Source organism: Phaseolus vulgaris, chromosome 10, assembly GCF_000499845.2.
Source record: "Phaseolus vulgaris cultivar G19833 chromosome 10, P. vulgaris v2.0, whole genome shotgun sequence".
NCBI lineage: Eukaryota > Viridiplantae > Streptophyta > Magnoliopsida > Fabales > Fabaceae > Phaseolus > Phaseolus vulgaris.
The window spans coordinates 8970116-8989239 of record NC_023750.2 but is presented as its reverse complement, the minus strand read 5'-3'; the positions used below and the strand labels follow the sequence as shown (position 1 = coordinate 8989239).

The 19124-nt window shown below is 35.0% G+C and overlaps 1 protein-coding gene and 1 long non-coding RNA gene across 2 annotated transcripts; both read left to right on the top strand.

Annotated features, from left to right (window-relative positions):
- Positions 1 to 5098: 5098 nt before the first annotated feature.
- Positions 5099 to 6029, top strand: LOC137819692 (uncharacterized). The gene is made up of 2 exons (XR_011082375.1): positions 5099 to 5257; positions 5711 to 6029. It is a non-coding gene; the product is annotated as an uncharacterized lncRNA (long non-coding RNA).
- A 7041-nt stretch (positions 6030 to 13070) lies between these two features.
- On the top strand, positions 13071 to 13538 carry LOC137813968 (uncharacterized). Its single transcript, XM_068616472.1, has one exon. The coding sequence runs from the start codon at positions 13071 to 13073 to the stop codon at positions 13536 to 13538; it is 468 nt and encodes a 155-aa protein (XP_068472573.1).
- Positions 13539 to 19124: the final 5586 nt, after the last annotated feature.

Sequence of the window (19124 nt, the reverse complement as noted above, 5' to 3'; positions counted from 1 at the left end):
AAAATTATATAATTTAAAACTAAACTTGAAACACGTGTACATACAAATATATATTTCTTCGTCATGATCATTTTGAGTTGCATGTACAACATCAGCAACATCCTTGTACTCTCTATTAATCGTCGTTCCTTTAAGTGATTCAATCTCATAAAATGTCATTATTTAGTTCTTCATCTTTTAGGTCAGTATGTTATTTTTTCCATGTAGCACAACAAACTAGTTTTCAGACATAAGGTCTTGGATATAAAAAACTTGGGAAGCTTGATATGTCATTATGAATGGTTTGTCATGATAACCTATCTTTCGAAAGTCAACCAAAGTCATTTCTGATTCATCAACTTTGACATCAGTCTTATTTTCAACCCACTTGCATTTGAAAACAGGTATCACAAACTTGGTATGATTAACTTCCCAAATTTCTACTATGACACCATAATAAAGGATTGATCCCACAACGGAATTTTGATCTTTTGAAGTTGAAAATTGCATGGACTCTACCTCCAAAGTGATTCCACTATTTTGCATTGTACTCTTATCATCTCGAGACTTTGTGTAAGAAAAACAACCATTTACTTCATAGCCAGAACAACATAAAACATCAAACTTTAGACCATTTGCAAGCCATATCAATGTTTCAGATGTTGATGGATCATTCATGATTTGTTGCTTAACTCATGACATGAAATTTTTGTTATGCTCGACTAACACCCATTTTTATAATTACCTTGGATTCTTATATTTCACAATGTCTTTGTGTGTATCTAAGTATGGTAATACCTCATCAGTATTATTCAGGATATACAAATGTGCTTGTACAACCTGTACTGGACCAAAGCGTTAGGCTCAGCGCCCACGTGATTGGACATCAACACCTGTGTGAAGCAGGTCAGCTCGATGGTCTGGTCAAGTTAATGGGCCACGTAAGTGGGCCCCAAGAATGCTTTTGTTGAAATTCATATATATGTAAGGCCTGATCATTGAAAAAGTGCATGTGGTGTGTATAGTACATTCGGGTCTAGCACAAGTAAATATTCCCCAAAGACGCCTAGGCCCAAGTGCGCTAGGGCTTTTAGAAATAAGCCGCATGCATGATACGTGAAGGCTAGTACGCCTACATTAAACAGATGGGCTCCATGATGTTGGTACATGAGTTGGTACCCTAGGGCCATGCTGTTAAGATTATGCACTCCAAGGAGGGAGATTTTGGGTGGTTGTTTTACTAAGATTGTGCACATTGTAACAGACTCAACAGACTCTCCTCCCATGAAACCTACTTTCACTTGAGATAAGGTTCTCGTGAGAGAAGGGTTGTTACAAGAAGTAGCCTAAAAGTAGTCTATAAAAGGGACTTGAGATCCCTAGTAAAGGTACATCGTTTCTAAGACTGAAACTACTTGCTTACTTTCTCATTACTTCTTAGCCCAGTACTGACTTGATCGTCGAAGTGCAATCAACAGGTAGGGCCCCGTCTTTTTCAAACGAAGTCGCGTTCCAACATTCCAAGGAAAAAGCAAATTCCAGCAGAGGAAAACGGAGTCACAACCTGTTCCCAGAGTCAACTGGCGACCAGGTCAACCGGCAAGAACATTTGGCGCCCACGTGGGGTCCGATAAAACTAGGTCCCATCCACAGTTGTGATCAAAGCTACCAGGCGATATGAGGAATATGAGACAAGGTCCATCTGGACAGGAAGGAGGTCACAACATCACCATGCAGCAACTCATGGAGACTGTCCACACTCTCCAGCAGACAGTGGCGGCATCCAAGGCTGATCGTTCAACTAGATACATCCATCTGATTTTTCTTAGAAGATGAACAACTAAATGTACCATGATATTAAAAAATGATGGAGGAAAAAACATCTCGAGTTGACACAAGATAATTATTTTTCTTCAAGTTCATCCAACTTTTGAGGGTCAATCTCCTTACTACATATCGAATTGAAAAATGAACATAGTCGAGTGATTGTATGCCTAACATTTTTTGCAAGATTCCACGAATAGCCACCGATAATAATTGTTGCATTAGAACGTGAAAATCATGAGACTTTAAGCCAATTAGTTTCAAATCATTCATAGATACAAGACTCTTAACATTTGAAGAGTAGCCTTGTGGTACCTTAACACCTTTAAGACATTCACAAAAACTTGTTTTCTCTTTCTTCAACAAAGTGTAACACGTTGCATGCAAGTATGTACGTTTACCAACTTCTCGCAGTGCCAATTCCTCTCGTATATTCATTTCAATCAAATCCAAACGTTCATTCACACCATCCTTCATTTTTCCTTTAATGTTCATAAGTGTTCTGATTAAGCTGTCACACATATTATTTTCTATGTGCATTACATCTATACAATGTCTCACATCTAACTTACACCAATACGAAAGATAAAAAAAGATTGATCTCTTCTTCCATATTTCAGTCACAATTTTCTTCTTCTTCATTTTTCCAAAAGTCACATTAACATTTTTTACCTTTTCATAAATTTGAAGGCCACTTAATGGAGTGGGACAAATGTCATGTTCTTGGTATCCGTTGAAAGCTTTTTTCAATCTATGATACGGGTGGTATTTCGTTAGAAATCTACAATGCCGAAGATACACAATTTTCCTTCCATGTTTTAACTACTCATATGATGTCTTCTCTTCAGATATTGGATATGCTTTATGACCTTTCACAGTATAAGATTGCATGTAATTAGAAAGATTCATTCTTAAATGCATCAAACACATCAACCCCTTCATCCCACAATAATTTCAAATCTTGAATCAATGGATTAAGATAAACATCTATGTCATTGCCAGGTTGTTTTGGACTAGAGATCATCATAGATAACATCATGTATTTGCACTTCATACACAAAGTAGGAGGTAAGTTGTAAATCACTAACAAAATAGGCCATGAACTATGATTACTACTTAAATTTCTAAAAAGGATTCATTCCATCAATTGCCAATCCAAGTCTTAAGTTTCTTGATTCTTTTCCAAATTCAGGAAATTCTTTATTAATATTTTTCCACTATAAAGAATCAGTTGGATGATGAAGTAGTTCATCACATTTCTATTATCTACATGCCACCTAAGGTTTTTAGCATCATCTGTATTTGTAAACAAATGCTTAAGCCTTGGAATTATTAGAAGATACCAAACGACCTTAGCAGGAGGACCTTCCTTTGTGACTTCATCAATTTCATCATTTTGACCAACTTTAACCTTATAATGTGACAAACCACACTTGGGACATCTTCTTAAATCTTCATACTCATTTCTATATAAAACCTTTCGGAAAAAGTATATTCTTTTTGCCTCGTAATTTCGATTGGGTAATGCATTTTTTTTTGGAAGCATGTCCTTCAGCAATTAAAGCAATTCTGTAAAGCTTTTATCGGTCCATCCATTCATTGCTTTCAAATTCATCAATCTTAACACTGTTGATAATCGTGTGAAGTTAGTTGAACCAAGATACAAAGGAGTCTCTACATCATTAGACATATTTTTGAAAACTGCTTCAACAAAAGATTCTGCTCCTACATCACGAATCATGTTCTCTAATCTATCATCCATTGAGAAATCAACACACTCTGAAGCTCTACGGACACTTGGCAAGTCTAACAATTCACCATGCCACGTCCATGCTGTATAATTTTTCAAAAATCCATAACACAAAAGATGTTCTCTAATTTCGAAAATACTCAAAATCCTGTCGTAAAAACAATTCACACAAAGACACCTTATTCTTACTCCATTATGATTACTAAAGACATTATGTTGTGCAAACTGTATGAATTTTTCCTCCCCTCTTTCGTAAACATCAGTTATATGTGGTGTATTAATCCAACTTTGATTTATAGAACTGGTAAACTAAGAAAATATAAATCAAAATTGTCGAAGGTCGGACACCCGTAGACTCAGCATTAACACGTTTAATACATATAAATACTATCTAATTCATTATATAAAATTAAATAAAAAATTTCGAAGGTCGAAGACTCCCAGATTCAGCATGAACGCGTTATATATATATATATAAATATTATCTAATTCATTATAAAACTAAATCAAAATTGTCGAAGGTCGGACACCTCCAGACTTAGAATAAACGTGTTCAATATATAAATACTATCTAATTCATTAAAAACTAAATCAACATTGTCAAAGGTTGGATACCTCCAAACTAAAAATCAACACGTACAATAAATACATAAACACATTTAATAAAATATTAAATTCTAAATAACACACTAACTTGAAAAGTGGTAATGTGAGAGGGAGGAGGATGCAAGGTCATTGACATTGTCCGGGGATGCTGCAAAGGTGCTGGGGCGCAGTGTAGGGAAGATAACGGTGCAGGTGCGATGTAGTTGCGGACAAGGCGCAGAGGTGGTGCGATGTGATTTATTCTAGCGCAAGAAGGGAGTGGCGATGAAGTTGCAAGAGTAAAATGAGAGAGCGTGAGAGTGAAAGAGAAAGAGATACTAGAATGAGAGAGGGCGTGAGAGTGAAGTGTGAGGTGAGGGCGCGGGGGGAAATAAACAAGGATTTTAACGAAAGTTGGGGAGTGAACCTTCATTATTATCGATTGTTAGCACATTTAACGACAGTTCTTGGACAGAACCATCAATGTTTTCCACCTAGAGTCACTTTTAATGACAGTTGGTCCTAGAATCATCGTTAAAAAGGTTGAATAATTATGAAAATGTAACTGATCTTTTTTTAACGATTGTTTTGTGTTAACTGTCTTTGTATAGGGTCGTGGTAATGATATTTTGTACTGGTGTATCTACTGCTTTCGCGAAAAGAAGTGCACAGATTTATCATGTTTTTTAAGTGAGTTAGGAGGAAAATGTGAAGACGAGTGTGTGAGGGGTGCTTAATTTCCATCTTCTCTCATGAGCAGAAAAAGAAGGGGTAGCCACGTAGATTTTCGGTATTTTACCTAACTACCCCCTTAACATTGTGCAAGCATGTGAACTGAATCATTGAACACTGACCACATTCCGGAATCTTTGACAACTTTTAAAAAAATTTCTTCAAAAAATCATGAATGTGTGGTGCACCATTTGAAATCATTTGTCATTGTGTCGTTGTTGTGTGAACTTCTTCCTTGCCCAGCAGAGAGCTTCTTTCATAGCTTTGTTCCTTGTCCAGCGAGGGTCATGTTAGAGCTTTGTTCCTTGTCCAATGAGTGTGTACAGTGGTTTCGCTGAGAGATTTCTATGCTTAAGCATCAAAGAAAACAAGGATTTGTGGTTGGAGGTGAGTTACATTCTTCAAAATCAATTTGCATGCCTATACTACACTTAAAAAAATCAATTTCATGCATTTTTTCAGTTGACAATCAATTTTGTTGCACTATATTGGATGGAAAGCCCACATGTTTTTTATGCAAAATCGATTCTTTTGTGACTTATATTTCATGCAGAATCGATTTGACTCCATTCTAAATTTTTTTAAGGTTGAGTGTTGTCTCCTGTTAGTTTTCTTCGGTTTTGGGCTCCTTTTCTTCACTCCTATAGTTTTTGTTCGTTTCCATTTGTGGAATTTCTCAATATCTAGGATTGAATTGAATTTTTTAATATTGAATTTTGTTAAATGTTGTTGTTTGTTGTTTATTGTTTTAAATTCAGAAATTAATGAGATGCAAGAAGAAATTTGATGGGGTGTAGTAAGAAACATCATAATAAAAAAATATAAATTTTTCTTATGCAGGTCAACACTTATGCAGGGCTGGCCAACAAATTCAGCTCGTGTCACTTTTGTGGAGCAGGCCAAATGCGGGACATGCCAATATGAGATGAGTCAATCCATTAGGGGAAGATGGAGAAGGTGTATGGAACTATGTGTTGGCATAAACTTCAAAGTTTCTCATACTTTTAGGGAAGACAATAATTGTGTTGATAAATTGGCTAATTTGGGTGTTGATAATAAGTTAGAGTTTTTCTTATACTTTGTTATGCTTCCTTGTCTTAGTTTGAATTTTCTCCATAACAGATACCAATTTCTTTTATTTCATGTTTAGGTTTTCTTACTCGGGTTTTGTTTTGGTCCTCCCTCTTTATTTTCTTATTTATGTTATGTTTCATATGTTCACTAGAATGAGTTTTTTTAAAATAAAAAACTTAAATTATTTACAAAAAATAGTAGTTTTAAAAAAATAATAAAATGAATTACTTGTATTTAGAAATACAATTCATTATAATAATATTGTTTTAAAGGAAATCAACTAGTTATATTTATCAATATGATTAAATTATTTAAGTTTATTTTTATTAAAAAAAATGTAACAAAGATTTCAATTTAAGTATAATTTTGAGCAACATGTTTGTATTTTCTTTTAATTCCAATCAAATTAATTTTTAATTATTAAATTGTGACTAGTTTTTATTTATTTATTTAGTTTTTAACATATATATGTTTTAAAATTAAAAGAAATAAATGAACTTTGGTAAACTTAAAATATAGTACACCATGTTTTCTAATAATTTTAAAAAAAATTATGGAAACTTAACAAGTTAGTTTTTAAGTATATTGTTATGTTTTTCATAATGATTAAGTAGGTTATGATTGTCTTTACCTTAATTTTCTGATCACAACATATTAAACACATTTTCTTTCCATAATATTGATGGTGGTTATACTTGTTGTCATGTTATAGTAATTATTATCACTAGTTTTATTAATGTAATATTTATTGTATTATAGTACTTGTGTAAAAAACATTAAAGGATAACAATTCTTGATGTTTTAGAATTGTATCGAGATGGTGGTTGTTGAAAAATTTGTTGATAATGGTTCATATTCAATCTAATTCATGAAATTCAATGGTTAAAAAACAAAACTTATGAAGACACTATATTACAAACACCAAAAGAAACATCAATATTTATTAGGAAAAATTTATTATTAATCTCCTAATAATTAGTCACATGGAAAAAAATTGTTCATGAGCGAGTTTTATATCAAAGGAAGATAATTCACTAACACTGAAACTATAACTCACAATAATCACTAGAAAGATTTAACCTAGACACATCAAAATTTATTCTTTCTAAAACTTGAAAGGAACCACTACTGTACCGATCAGGTCATCGGGTGTGATGACGTGGACAGTAAGTGACTACGTGGGGCGTGCTTGGCGGGACACGTGGACAAGAGAAAGATGAGTGGTCAAGAAGTTAATACAGTCGCCGTTTGTGGAAGTGGCGTTCTTCAGTGTACATAGTCGGTTGTCGCCAGGTTTTCGTATCATCGCCGTGTTAGATAATGGAAGATCAGGTGGTCAGGAATCGCCGCAAGAGGCACATCGCCGGATTTCCCAGTAAACTTAGTTGAAGTTGTTGGAGGTTCAGGCAAGTAAGTTCAGGCGTGTAAGTTCAGTAAAGATGATTATTACGTCAGCATGAAGCATGGAGGTTAAGTGAGTTGGAGGAAACAACTTGCTCATCGATGACGGGATTCCCAGAGTGGACATTCGTCGATGGCGAGGTTTCCTTAGCTAGAACATGCATGGCGTGGCAGCGAGGAAGGTGGCACCTGCGACAAGCGATATCACAGAGATGATGTACTTTGTTGCATCCGATACTCGCTTTGTCGGGTGGCGTTCCAGAGTGTGTTATGTGCTAGGTTACACCTTGAATAAAAGACTTGGCCGCGTGACGGGATGCTACATAGAAATGACGCTTAAGTTACCCCAGCCCAGATGATGACACGTGTAGAGTTGGATGCTACATAGAAATGACACTTAAGTTACCCCAGCCCAGATGATGACACGTGTAGAGTTGGATGCTACATAGAAACGACGCTTAAGTTACCCCAGCCCAGATGATGACGCGTGTAGAGTTGGATGCGGTCCACGCGTCCAAAGTGTAACTATCTGGAGAGAGAAAATACCTAGGTATAAAAGGTAAACTTAACAGAATTTGGAGGTACGTTCAATACAACTCTTTTTTATTATTGAGAACACTTGAGCACGGTTCCACAGCACCTAGTTTTTTCTCAGTTTTTGGGGTGTTCCTGTTACTGACTTGAGCGTCGGAGCGCCACCGGCTGCAGAGGCGCCATACTATGTTTTCAGGTTTTCAGAGAGACAATTTGTAGTGTGGACTTGAAGCGCACGTGGTGTTAAAGCTGGTGAGGAAAGTTCGTGACGAGGCATCGTTCTTGCGCTTGGTCAACCGGCAGGATCAACTACCTTTGTAAGGAATTTAGCTTATTAGGAAAAAAAATCATAACACTTTTTTTCTTCTCTTTTTTTGACAGACTTTGCATATTAAGTTATCTTCCTCTCTTTATGTATTTCTTTACTTGGATGTGTAAGTCTTTAACAATTTTCATTTTGTAAGTTCCATCACTACATGCCATTGCTTCATTAGTAGGAAGAGGTAACAAATCAAATGAGTTAAAGGGTTAAAGAAATCCTAAAAAGTGAGTAAGAAATTGTAGGATTTATCATTGTGTATCACAAATTCTTTAAGAAGGTAATCTTGCATAGTTTGCAAAGACAAACAAGGACATAAAGTCACTTATCTTAAGTGAAAAAACTATTTTGATTTCTCTTTAACTTTTTACTAAAGTTAACAATGGAATGTCCCTTTTAAAGTAACATTGGCTTTTCACATTTGAAACATCAAACTCTATTTCAAAGGATTTTGAAAAATTTAAACAACAAGAATAGGTGCATTAATAAAATGTTCCTTTAATTAATGTTCTTAAAAACAATTTCTTAGATTTCACCTTATTGAAAAATAATATTTTATTTAATTATTTCATTCAAAGGTGAGGTTATCGTGCTAAAATCTTAGACAAATATTTTATATAAACTAATTAACCCATAAAATTTTTTACCTCGCTTACATTGTTGGGATTAATCAATCTATAATAATCTTTAAACATATTTTTCATCTAATTGAGCTCCTTTGGAGTTGTTTGTTATTTTCTAAATCCTAACTAATATTATATAATTTTTAAAGTTTATATCTTTTTAAATGATTTCAAGTATCTGAAGCATATTTCTATTTATTTTTGGCTAAAATTTTGGATGATTTTATTAAATCTTTCTATTAATGATTAATAAGGATAAGTTAAATTCCTTACTAATAGGAGATTAGACTAACTACCAGTACACAACCTCCAACCTCAAGTTAAGATTACTTCCTCGTCAAATTTCAACCATAGAATCGCCCTTGTTCCGAATAAGGTACTCACTGAAGAGGTTAGCCCACATTCTCTTCATTAGGCTGATGTGTGCGAATCAAGATGTTGCAAAAGCGATTAAGGTAACTCTTTAGAGGTTTGCCATCTTCATTGGGTTGATGTATGCGAACCGAGATCTCGTCAAAGCGATTAAGGTAACTCTTTAAAGGTTGCCTTCCTGCTGCTTAGTGTCAAAGAGATCGATAATTCATGGAGGTTTGACTTTATTGGTCATGAACCTCTCCACAAACATTCGGGAAAAAGTCTAGAAAGAGTTTATGACTCCATCAGGAATTCCACTAAACCATTGGAGTGTGGTGCCCGTACAACATTTGCATCGTACAACATTTGAGCCACCTGATATTAGCATTTGCACTTGGAAAGCAGCTTTTAAGTGCCTCTCTAAATCTCCTGATCCTGGAAATAGTGTGATCTTGGGCACCATGTAGTGAGGGGGTACATGTTCTTCCATGATCGCCCTGGAGAAGGGTTGTGGATCTGCTTGAGCATGTACCTGCCATCCTTACCCCACTACCTTCAATTGACAGCTGTCTGGCTGACCTTTGTCAACTCATGGTATGTTGCAGTTCTTCTTTTCCCTTTTGTAACTACTCATGTGCTCGCATGACTTTCTCTATTAAATGGCATGACATCTTCTCTTATTCATGCAACTGCTCATGCTCGACGCGATCCTCTTCTCTTTACCACTCTTGCTCAAGATGGACTTCTTCCTACGGTCATTCTTGTCCTGGGCTTCTTCCTACTTTGTGTTTGGCCTCTACATTTTAGTGTATAGTGTCCAAAATTTGATAGCAACATTGCCATTGTCTCCAGGTTGAACTTGTTGTCTCTAATTGCTTATGATGTTGCAATTATTTCTCAAAAAATGTATATATTATTATATAGGGCACTAGTACAAAAGTTTAAAACAATTCATTATTTAATGTGTTTTTACGATCAGATGTTGTCTTTCAAAATGCGGTGGCATTTTTTAAATTAACTTGATTTAAGAATGCGGCTATTACAACTAACCGCCTTCTTAAAATCTTTTTTATCCTAATTCAAAAGTGCGTCACTTACGTTTTCATACTCTCCTTTCTCACACGCTTCGTTTCTCTTATGTGCTTCCTCCCATTAATTGTGCTTCCTCTTTTCTTCTTCCCTTCTTTGCATTGTCGTTGTGCCATTGGTAAGCATTGTCTTCCTCTTTTCTTCTTCACCATTGATTTTTGTATGTTTTCCATTTCTCTTATGTTTTGTCTTATGTCATTGCTAACGTCACTATTTCATTGGGAAGGTTTTTGTTTGTTTTCTATTGTGTCTTCCTCGTCGTTGTTTCCTTGCAACATTGTATATTTGCGTTTCATTGGGAAATTTTTGTTTGCGTTTTCTGGACTTTCAATGGGATGAAATAGTAAGAATGTGAAGAGATATGATATGAATGCACCAAGAGATCAAAATAAATGCTAAAATAATGACCATGTTCTTCAGAAAAGATCAAAGTTGAGAATTTTTGATTAGAAACCCAAACAACTGCGAAAAAGAAAAGAAACCTTAAACGCCACTCGTTAATGCGATTTATAAATGCGGCTATGTAAATAGTTGCATTTATAAATCGAATTTACGAATTTCTTATCTCTTCGATTTAAGACTACATGTACATCAAATGCGAATAGTCGTCGTTGTTTTACCTTTCTGCACCCGTGGGAGTAGGAAAAGTTTTACCTACTCTCATGGTGGGTGTCAATATTCTAGTTCAAAGTTTAAATGTCCCCATAGTGAAATATGTATTTTATAGTTCTTAGTTAAATTTTTATTGTATTCTTAATCTTTAAGTAATATTATCCCGTTTTTAAAGTTTAGATCTTTCTTTTAGAAGTAGCACAAGTAGACATTCATTTATTATTATTAATAGAGGATTAGACTACGAATAGCTGACAAATTCAATAACAGACAATATCATTCATACAAATATGTTTTTTTTCTTTATTATATGTGATAATGTATGATGTACGTAATCATTCATATTCACGCTATATACGAAGATACCATCCAAGTATACTAAAAGAGACTATAAATAGCCTAAGTACATGATGCAAGAGTATACCAAAACTCCAAAAGACATGACTAAGACTAATCCACTCCAAATTTAATATTGAAAGTTGTTTTCCTTTTATCTACTTCTTTGACCAGAACTTGATTGAATCCACTTTTTCAATTTATTTTCTATAAAAATATATACAATATACAATAATTATGAACAAGCAGATCATAAATTCTGCTAATACAATGTCCATGTGTTGGAGATCCCACATCGACTAGAGATTAGAGCATTTCATTGTATATAAGTGGGTGCAAACCTCAACCCTATGAGCCGGTTTTATGGGGTTGAGTTAGGCTTAAAATCCACTTCGTAACATGGTATCAGAGCTATTTCGAGCCTATCCTAGCGAGTATTTGTTGGGCCTATCGTGCCACCCGCTATCGGGCCGCTATCGGACCACCCACAATATATAGTCCCACGCACGAGTTGGTAGTCTCGGCATGAGGGGGTGTGTTGGAGATCTCACATCGACTAGAGATTAGAGCCTTTCATTGTATATAAGTGGGTGCAAACCTCAACCCTATGAGCCGGTTTTATGGGGTTGAGTTAGGCTCAAAGTCCACTTCGTAACATGTTCCATCTTTCTTTTCTCAGAAATAAGATCACATGAACATGAACTTATATTTTTTTGAATCCATCTTTTTTCATAAAGAAACCATATCATTGTTACTCAAACCAATAACATCTTTTTTTAAACACCGTCATTTTTTCTGGGTAATTAATAAATTTATAATCATTACTCAAACCAGTAACATCTTTCTCCACACAATTTTGCCTAATTAATTTTAAAATATTAATAATTAGAATATAATTAACTTAAAATAATAATAATAAATAGTAAGAAAATTTTAAAGTGCTAAAAATAATAAAAAACGGGAGTTTAAAAAATAAGATATTATATTTTAGCGATAAAATATATTTATTATGTAATTTAACAAAAGTATAAAACTTTAAGAAATATTTAAGTTTCTTTTATTTTTTATTATTCTAAAAATTTAAAAATGTACATAGTACCTGAAAATAAAAAATAGTAATAACAAAATGTTTGTTTGTTTGCTTACATATATATATACACAATGTTTTTCCTCACCTCAGAAACAGGATCCGTGTGCACACACACTTGTACATTTTGTTTGTTGTTGTTTCTTCCCTTCTCTCCCAAACAATCAACCAGAGCTACATGAGAGAATACGATTCATGTTGAAGGAACAATAAATCTTGTGCATGAGAAGGTTGAAGACAAAATAAAGTTCCTGATGAATGATTGATTATTGGTTCTTTACCAACATGTTTTAATAATACTTTAAGAATTATTGGTTCTTTAATTCTGATAACAGTATTAGTTTATGTTATTTAATAAAACAGTTTTTGTTTAATTTTTGTTATAACAGTTTTTTTTTTTTATAGGCCCATTAGGTTTTGTTTATTGTACTCCTTAGACCCAACTCTATTAGCAAGAGCTTTTCTTTAAATCTTCTTTACCTTGTAATCAAAGACACACGTAATACAATTTTCTTAGTTTTTTACTTTCTTCTCCAAAGTTGTGTCTATGTCAATTATGTGTCTTTGTCGGTTCACGCTTCTCTATCACAGATCATTTTGCGTTCATCTAGGGGCACCGCTTCTGCTTTGTTAGATAGCTTAAAAGTGGCTACTGTGTTATGGTATCAGAGCTCTTCTCTTGAAGAGCTCTGCTGCGCACTCTGCATCTTGATCCTTTTCGTTTAAATCTCTTGAAACTAATCTTGGGTTTCTCCCTTTCTTTTTTCAGTAATGGCCGAAGAATTCGCAATGCAACAGGTTCCATCTAGCCAATCAAATCAACCAGCTAGCTACCTCTATCTGCACCCCAACGAAAACCCAGCTGCGTCGTTGGTCTCGCCGATGCTGGACTCCACCAACTATCACTCTTGGAGTAGGTCAGTGATGACGGCCATGAGTGCGAAGAACAAGGCGAAATTCATCCAAGCTTCGCATCCCTGTCCAGATGAAAATCACCCAACATACTCGGCTTGGAAGAGATGCAATAATATGGTGGTATCATGGTTAGTCCATTCTGTCTCCACTCCTATTAGACAGAGCATTATTTGGATGGACTTCACTTTGGATATTTGGAATGATTTGAAAATTAGGTTTTCACAAGGGGACTTGTTTAGAATTTCTGACCTCCAATTGGAAGTTGCTGTTAGAATATATGACCTTAAACGAGAGAGGGGTGAATTGTTTAAAAGAGGTTTATGAAATATTTTTAAAGTTTAACAAAATTCTTTGTATCCAGAATAGAAATCAGGTTAGCCAAGAACAAAAGCAATAAAACAGCAAAGCAATAGAAAAACAATCGATTGTTTCTGGGAAACAATCAGTTGTTTATACCAGTAAAACTTAAAACAAAATTTAAATGAGTTTGAGGGTAAGAGAGAGATACACCAACAGTTTATACGGGTTCACTCTTAATCTAAGAGCTACATCCAGTCCCCAGAAAACCACTGGGTAATCCACTAAGTAATCAAACCAGATTACAACACACAAACCACCAAAGTAGTGACCTTGAACCCTTCAAGAAACACACTCCCTTTGGAAAAACACACACCAAGAGTATTGATCTTGACCACCTCAAGAGCACACAACACTCCTTGGCAACACAATACCCGAAATACAGTATATTGAGAAGGGATTACACTTGTTTACAGAATAATCTGAAATCAATACAATTGCAATCCTATTCCACTCTCTTAGAAAACCCAAACCATGATGTGAATGTTCAAATCTTGAAATCAACTTTTTCACAACTGAAAAACTCAAATTTATTTCTCTCGTTTGTTTGAAAAGATAAACAAACAATTTATACTTTCCAAAGATTGGTCAAAGCAATTAATGAAGGAGCGTATTCAGTTGGAAATCATTTAAAGCACATTCAACCACCAAAACAAAATTCTGTTAGGATTTTCAAAGAAACAATCGGTTGAAACCACGAAACAACCGATTGTTTGGTTTGGCAGTTAAGTCAACCAAACTTAAACAGTTTTCAACCTTTTCAGAAACTCCTAAGAGTAAAACAATCGATTGATTCGACAAAACAATAGGTTGTTTTTCACTTAGTTGTAAAAACACTTTATTTCAAAAAGGATTTAAAACACATTAGCTTTAGATTCAACAAAGGAGTGGATTACAAATTAAACTACCCAGATCCCACCCAAACACAGCAGCAACACCAACCTTTTATCAAACACATAGGATTTGGATTCTTCAAAGCACTTGATCACTCTTGATCAACAATCTTCCTCTATGTCATGAAGACAAATCCCTGGTTGCTTGTATTGGTCTTTGTTTGAATCTGAAGTAGCACCTGCAAAACAAAACTTATGCAAACCAGAGCATCTTTAAGAGCAGGTTAGATTGGCACATTAACTAGTTTTCTGCATAAACCTTAGAGCAGAAAAACCAGCCAAAAACAAACACTGTATCAAACAAACAACCGGTTGTTTCCTCGATTCAATCGGTTGTTTCTATCAGCAGAAGCAAAAATCAACTTTAAAAACATAAATTAAAGAGATTTAACAGTTTGAAACAGTTTGTAGAGAAACACAAAAACCAAATCTCCCCCTATTTGTCTTCTCAAATAGACTTTATGCATAGAGAGCAGTTTAAGAGAGATTTTGAGAGTCAATAATGCCTAACTCATTTCTTAAAAAGAAAAACCTGTTTTTTGGCAAAGGTTTTGTAAATATATCAGCAAACTGTAGTTTTGTTTCAATGAACTTCATCTCACAATCTCCATTGTTCACATGATCTCTTATGAAGTGATGACGAATCTCAATGTGCTTTGTTCTTGAGTGCTGAATATGATTTTTGGTGAGATTTATAGCACTTGTGTTGTCACAAAGCAAAGGAACCTTGCTGATCTTTAATAAAAAATCTGCAAGCTGCTGTTTAAGCCAAAGAATTTGTGCACAACAGCTCCCAACAGCAATGTATTCAGCTTCTGCAGTGGAAAGAGCTACACAAGTTTGTTTCTTACTATGCCAAGAAATGAGACTTGATCCAAGAAGATGGCAAGTGCCAATTGTGCTTTTTCTGTCTAGCTTACACCCTGCAAAGTCAGAATCTGGATATCCAATTAAATGTATAGGTGAGTAAGAAGGATACCATAGACCAACATTGGTAGTTCCTTTGAGATATTTCATAATCCTTTTTGCAGCCTTGAAGTGATATTTCTTTGGATTTGCTTGATATCTTACACAAAGACATACGACAAACATGATATCCGATCTACTTATTGTGAGATAGAGTAAAGAACCAATTAAACCTCTATATTTTGTTCGATCTACCCCTTTTTCAGCAGCATCTGCATCCATATAACAGCTTGAAGGCATAGGTGTGCTAGTTTACTTGCAACTCTCCATCTCAAATTTCTTGAGGATTTCTTTGCAATACTTTGATTGACATAGGAAAATTCCATTCTTTGATTGTTTAACCACTGCCTTGGAGCTTGCTTAAGCCCATACAAAGCATTTTTCAACTTAAAAACATGATTGGGATGTTGATGATCCTCAAAACCCAGTGGTTGCTCAACATACACTTCTTCATTGATAAAACCATTGAGAAAAGCACTCTTTGTTAGAATGTATGGCTTTAAACTAGAGGGGTGATGAGAATCAAATAAAGGAGGCTTTTATTAATGAAGGAAGAGGACATCCACCCTCACATTTGAAGTTCTTCCTTCTAGTCTTCTCAAAATTAAAAGAAGACATAAAATAAAGATGAGGCCCAAGCCCAAAGCCCAAGCCCAAGAAGGCCAAAGCCCAACAAGCCCAAGTCCATCCCATGAGGGGCAAGGCCAAACATTAAATAAAAGAGCATCATTTGAATTACTCTTAGGAGGTGTGGATATTAAATAAAGAAGTGTGAAAATGTAAAATAAAGTCACATTATCCATGTGACTTAGGAGAGTAGGTGTAGGTGTAGTTTTTAGGAGGTGTCATAGTAGAAAAATGTCACACCTCCCATGTGACTTGTTTTTGGTGGGAATTTCAAATGAGTTTTATTTGAATTTTCCCACCTATTTTTCAGCACTTCGTAGGCTATAAATAAAGGTGCTTGCCTTTGTAAAAATCAGATTGGAAATTTGTATTAATGAAACTCTACTCAATTTGAGAGAGAATTGGAGAGCTTTGTGCCTTCCTCACTTAGTCTTATCTTGAGAGTTCTTGGTTACCTCAAGTGGCGGCATAACACACTCATCTTGGAGTCTCCATCCTCTAAGTGGCGTGATCATCCAACCAATTCCTCCATCTTCTTGAGCTTCCTCTTCTCCTTCCTTCCTTCTCCTTTTATGTTCATGTCTTAGCTTGTGTTCTTGCATTTTCAGTTCGGTATTTTAGTTCCTTTGCTGTTTTGCTTCGGTTCCTTTTGCTTTTGTCGATCCTCTTTGCTTCTTCTTCATTTCTAGTTGTTGTTTTTTATTCAATTTGACAATACATGGATCTTCCATGTGAGTTTGGGTTTTGGTACTAGTCTTGGTGAGTTCTTGAACATAGAACCTTGATCCAATTCTATAAAAAAGTGCCTACATCATATCCAACTCAAGTTGATTCCTAAGAATGTCGAGAATCATTCATATTGTGCTATTGGAATCACATCAAGGGGGTGAATGGTTTAAAGTTTTCGCAAACTTATAAGTCTAGAATGAAATTACTTTGAGAAACAGTTGATAAGGAAATCAATTTGCCAAAACACAAAGCAAAAAGCACAGCACCAGAAAAACAATCGGTTGTTTCGCATAAATAATCGGTTGTTTATACCAGTTTGCAAATATCAAAACTGAATTTAAAGAGATTAAGGATAGAGAGAATGCACACAGAGGTTTATATTGGTTCACTCTAAACCCAAAGCTACATCCAATCTTCTCAGAAACCACTGAGGAAATCCACTAAGCAATCAACCTTAGATCACTTACAACACAACCAAAGAAGTGACCTTGATCCCCTTAAGATGCACACTTCCTTTGGCCCAGCACAACAACACTAAGATTGTTGATCTTGATCCCCTCAAGAACACACCACACTTCTCAGCAACACACAGAAAGTTTCTTTCAAAAAGTATACAGGATTACACTTGTTATAGAACTAATCTGAAATCAATACAAGATGAAAAATCCTATCTCACACTCTTTGATCAAACTCAATCTCTAAGCAATCTTAACTTTTCAAAATCTCAATCTCTTGAAAAACTCAAATCTGTTTTTCTGTATTTAATCAAAGTTGTTGTTTGTTATCAAATCTTAACAAACTATTCATTGCATTTAAAGATTGGTCAAAGCATTAAAAATTGGAGCGTAAACAGTTAGAAAATCATTTAATGCTCAGTCAAAGCACAAAACATTTTTCTATTATGGTACCAAAACAAACAATCGGTTGTTTTGGATTTGACAGCAAGTCAACCATAAAAACAGTTTTCAACCTTTCGGAAAACACCTAAGTATAAAACAATCGGTTTTTTCGACAAAACAACAGGTTGTTTTTCACTTAGTTTGAAAAACACTTTTCTTTTAAAAGGATTGAGAGTGTTTATGCTTTGGATTCAATCAAGAGTGGATTATACATAAAATCTACCCCAGATCCTATCTAAAAGACAACTCAACAACAACAAGCACAACCAGCCTTTCATCATCCTTCAAAGGGTTTAGATTCTTCAAAGCTTGAACACACTTGGTTCAACAATCTCCCCCTATTTGATGAAGACAAATCCCTGGTGCTTGTGTTGGATTTGATTGAATCTGAAGCAGTTCCTGCAACATACAGTTTAAGCAAAGCACTTCTGATATAGGGTTTGAACAGAAACAGTATATCAGAGCATAGAAAAACTTACAAGGCTTTCTTTAAACAACCATAAACTGTTTTGCATAAATTTAAAACTGAGACAACACACAGCATAAATCTCCCCCTATTTGTCTTCACAAATAGACAAAAAGAAGAGATATAAAGAAAAAAGTTCTTGATAAAACAGAATTAAAGAGCAGAAGCAGAAAAAAAAATTGATACAAGCCCTAAAAACAATCGGTTGTTCTGAGATATCAACCCGTTGTTTTTCCTTCTTCATTCATCATCAGCATATTGTAGATAAAAATATGATTTTGGACAGCTTCAATTTATTCATCTAACGTCATGAAGCGAGAATCCATGTTGTTAAACCTGTTATCAATGCTCTGGAAGTTGCTTACACACAGATCATGGAGATTTCTTTGATTCTTCGCAAATCCATCAAGCCTATTGACCATGTATCTCTCAAAAGAAGACATGGTTGGCATTCCATCTTCCTGATTTCCAGCACCAGCACTGGGTCCAGCATCTTGATTTGTTTCAGGATGATCTTCATGTTGAAAATCCATATCAGCAGCATGTTCTTCTTCTTCAAGATTAGCAACAACACTTGATGAAGCACCATGGTCACCATCTTTGCCTATCCATTTGCCACCTATTTTGGTGAATCCCATTTTGCTGAGAGATCCATTGTTCATCTCTTGAGTTGATTTCACCAACTCAGATGTTTTATCTTCCAGATTCACTTCAAAATACAACAAAAATTTAGAAATCAAAACAGCATATGGATAGTGATAGTCACTTAACCTCATTGCCTTTTGCATGTACTCTTTGATGATGTGGATCCAATTTATTCTGATTTTCTTCATTATGCAGTAGATATACACAAGGTCCTCCTCTGTAAGAACAGAATGATTGCTCCCCCTTGGAGTTAGAATCCAAGTCACAATAAGGGCCAGCAAGCTTTCATCAAGTCTCAAGCCACCAACCGAACAAGTCCTAACTTGAG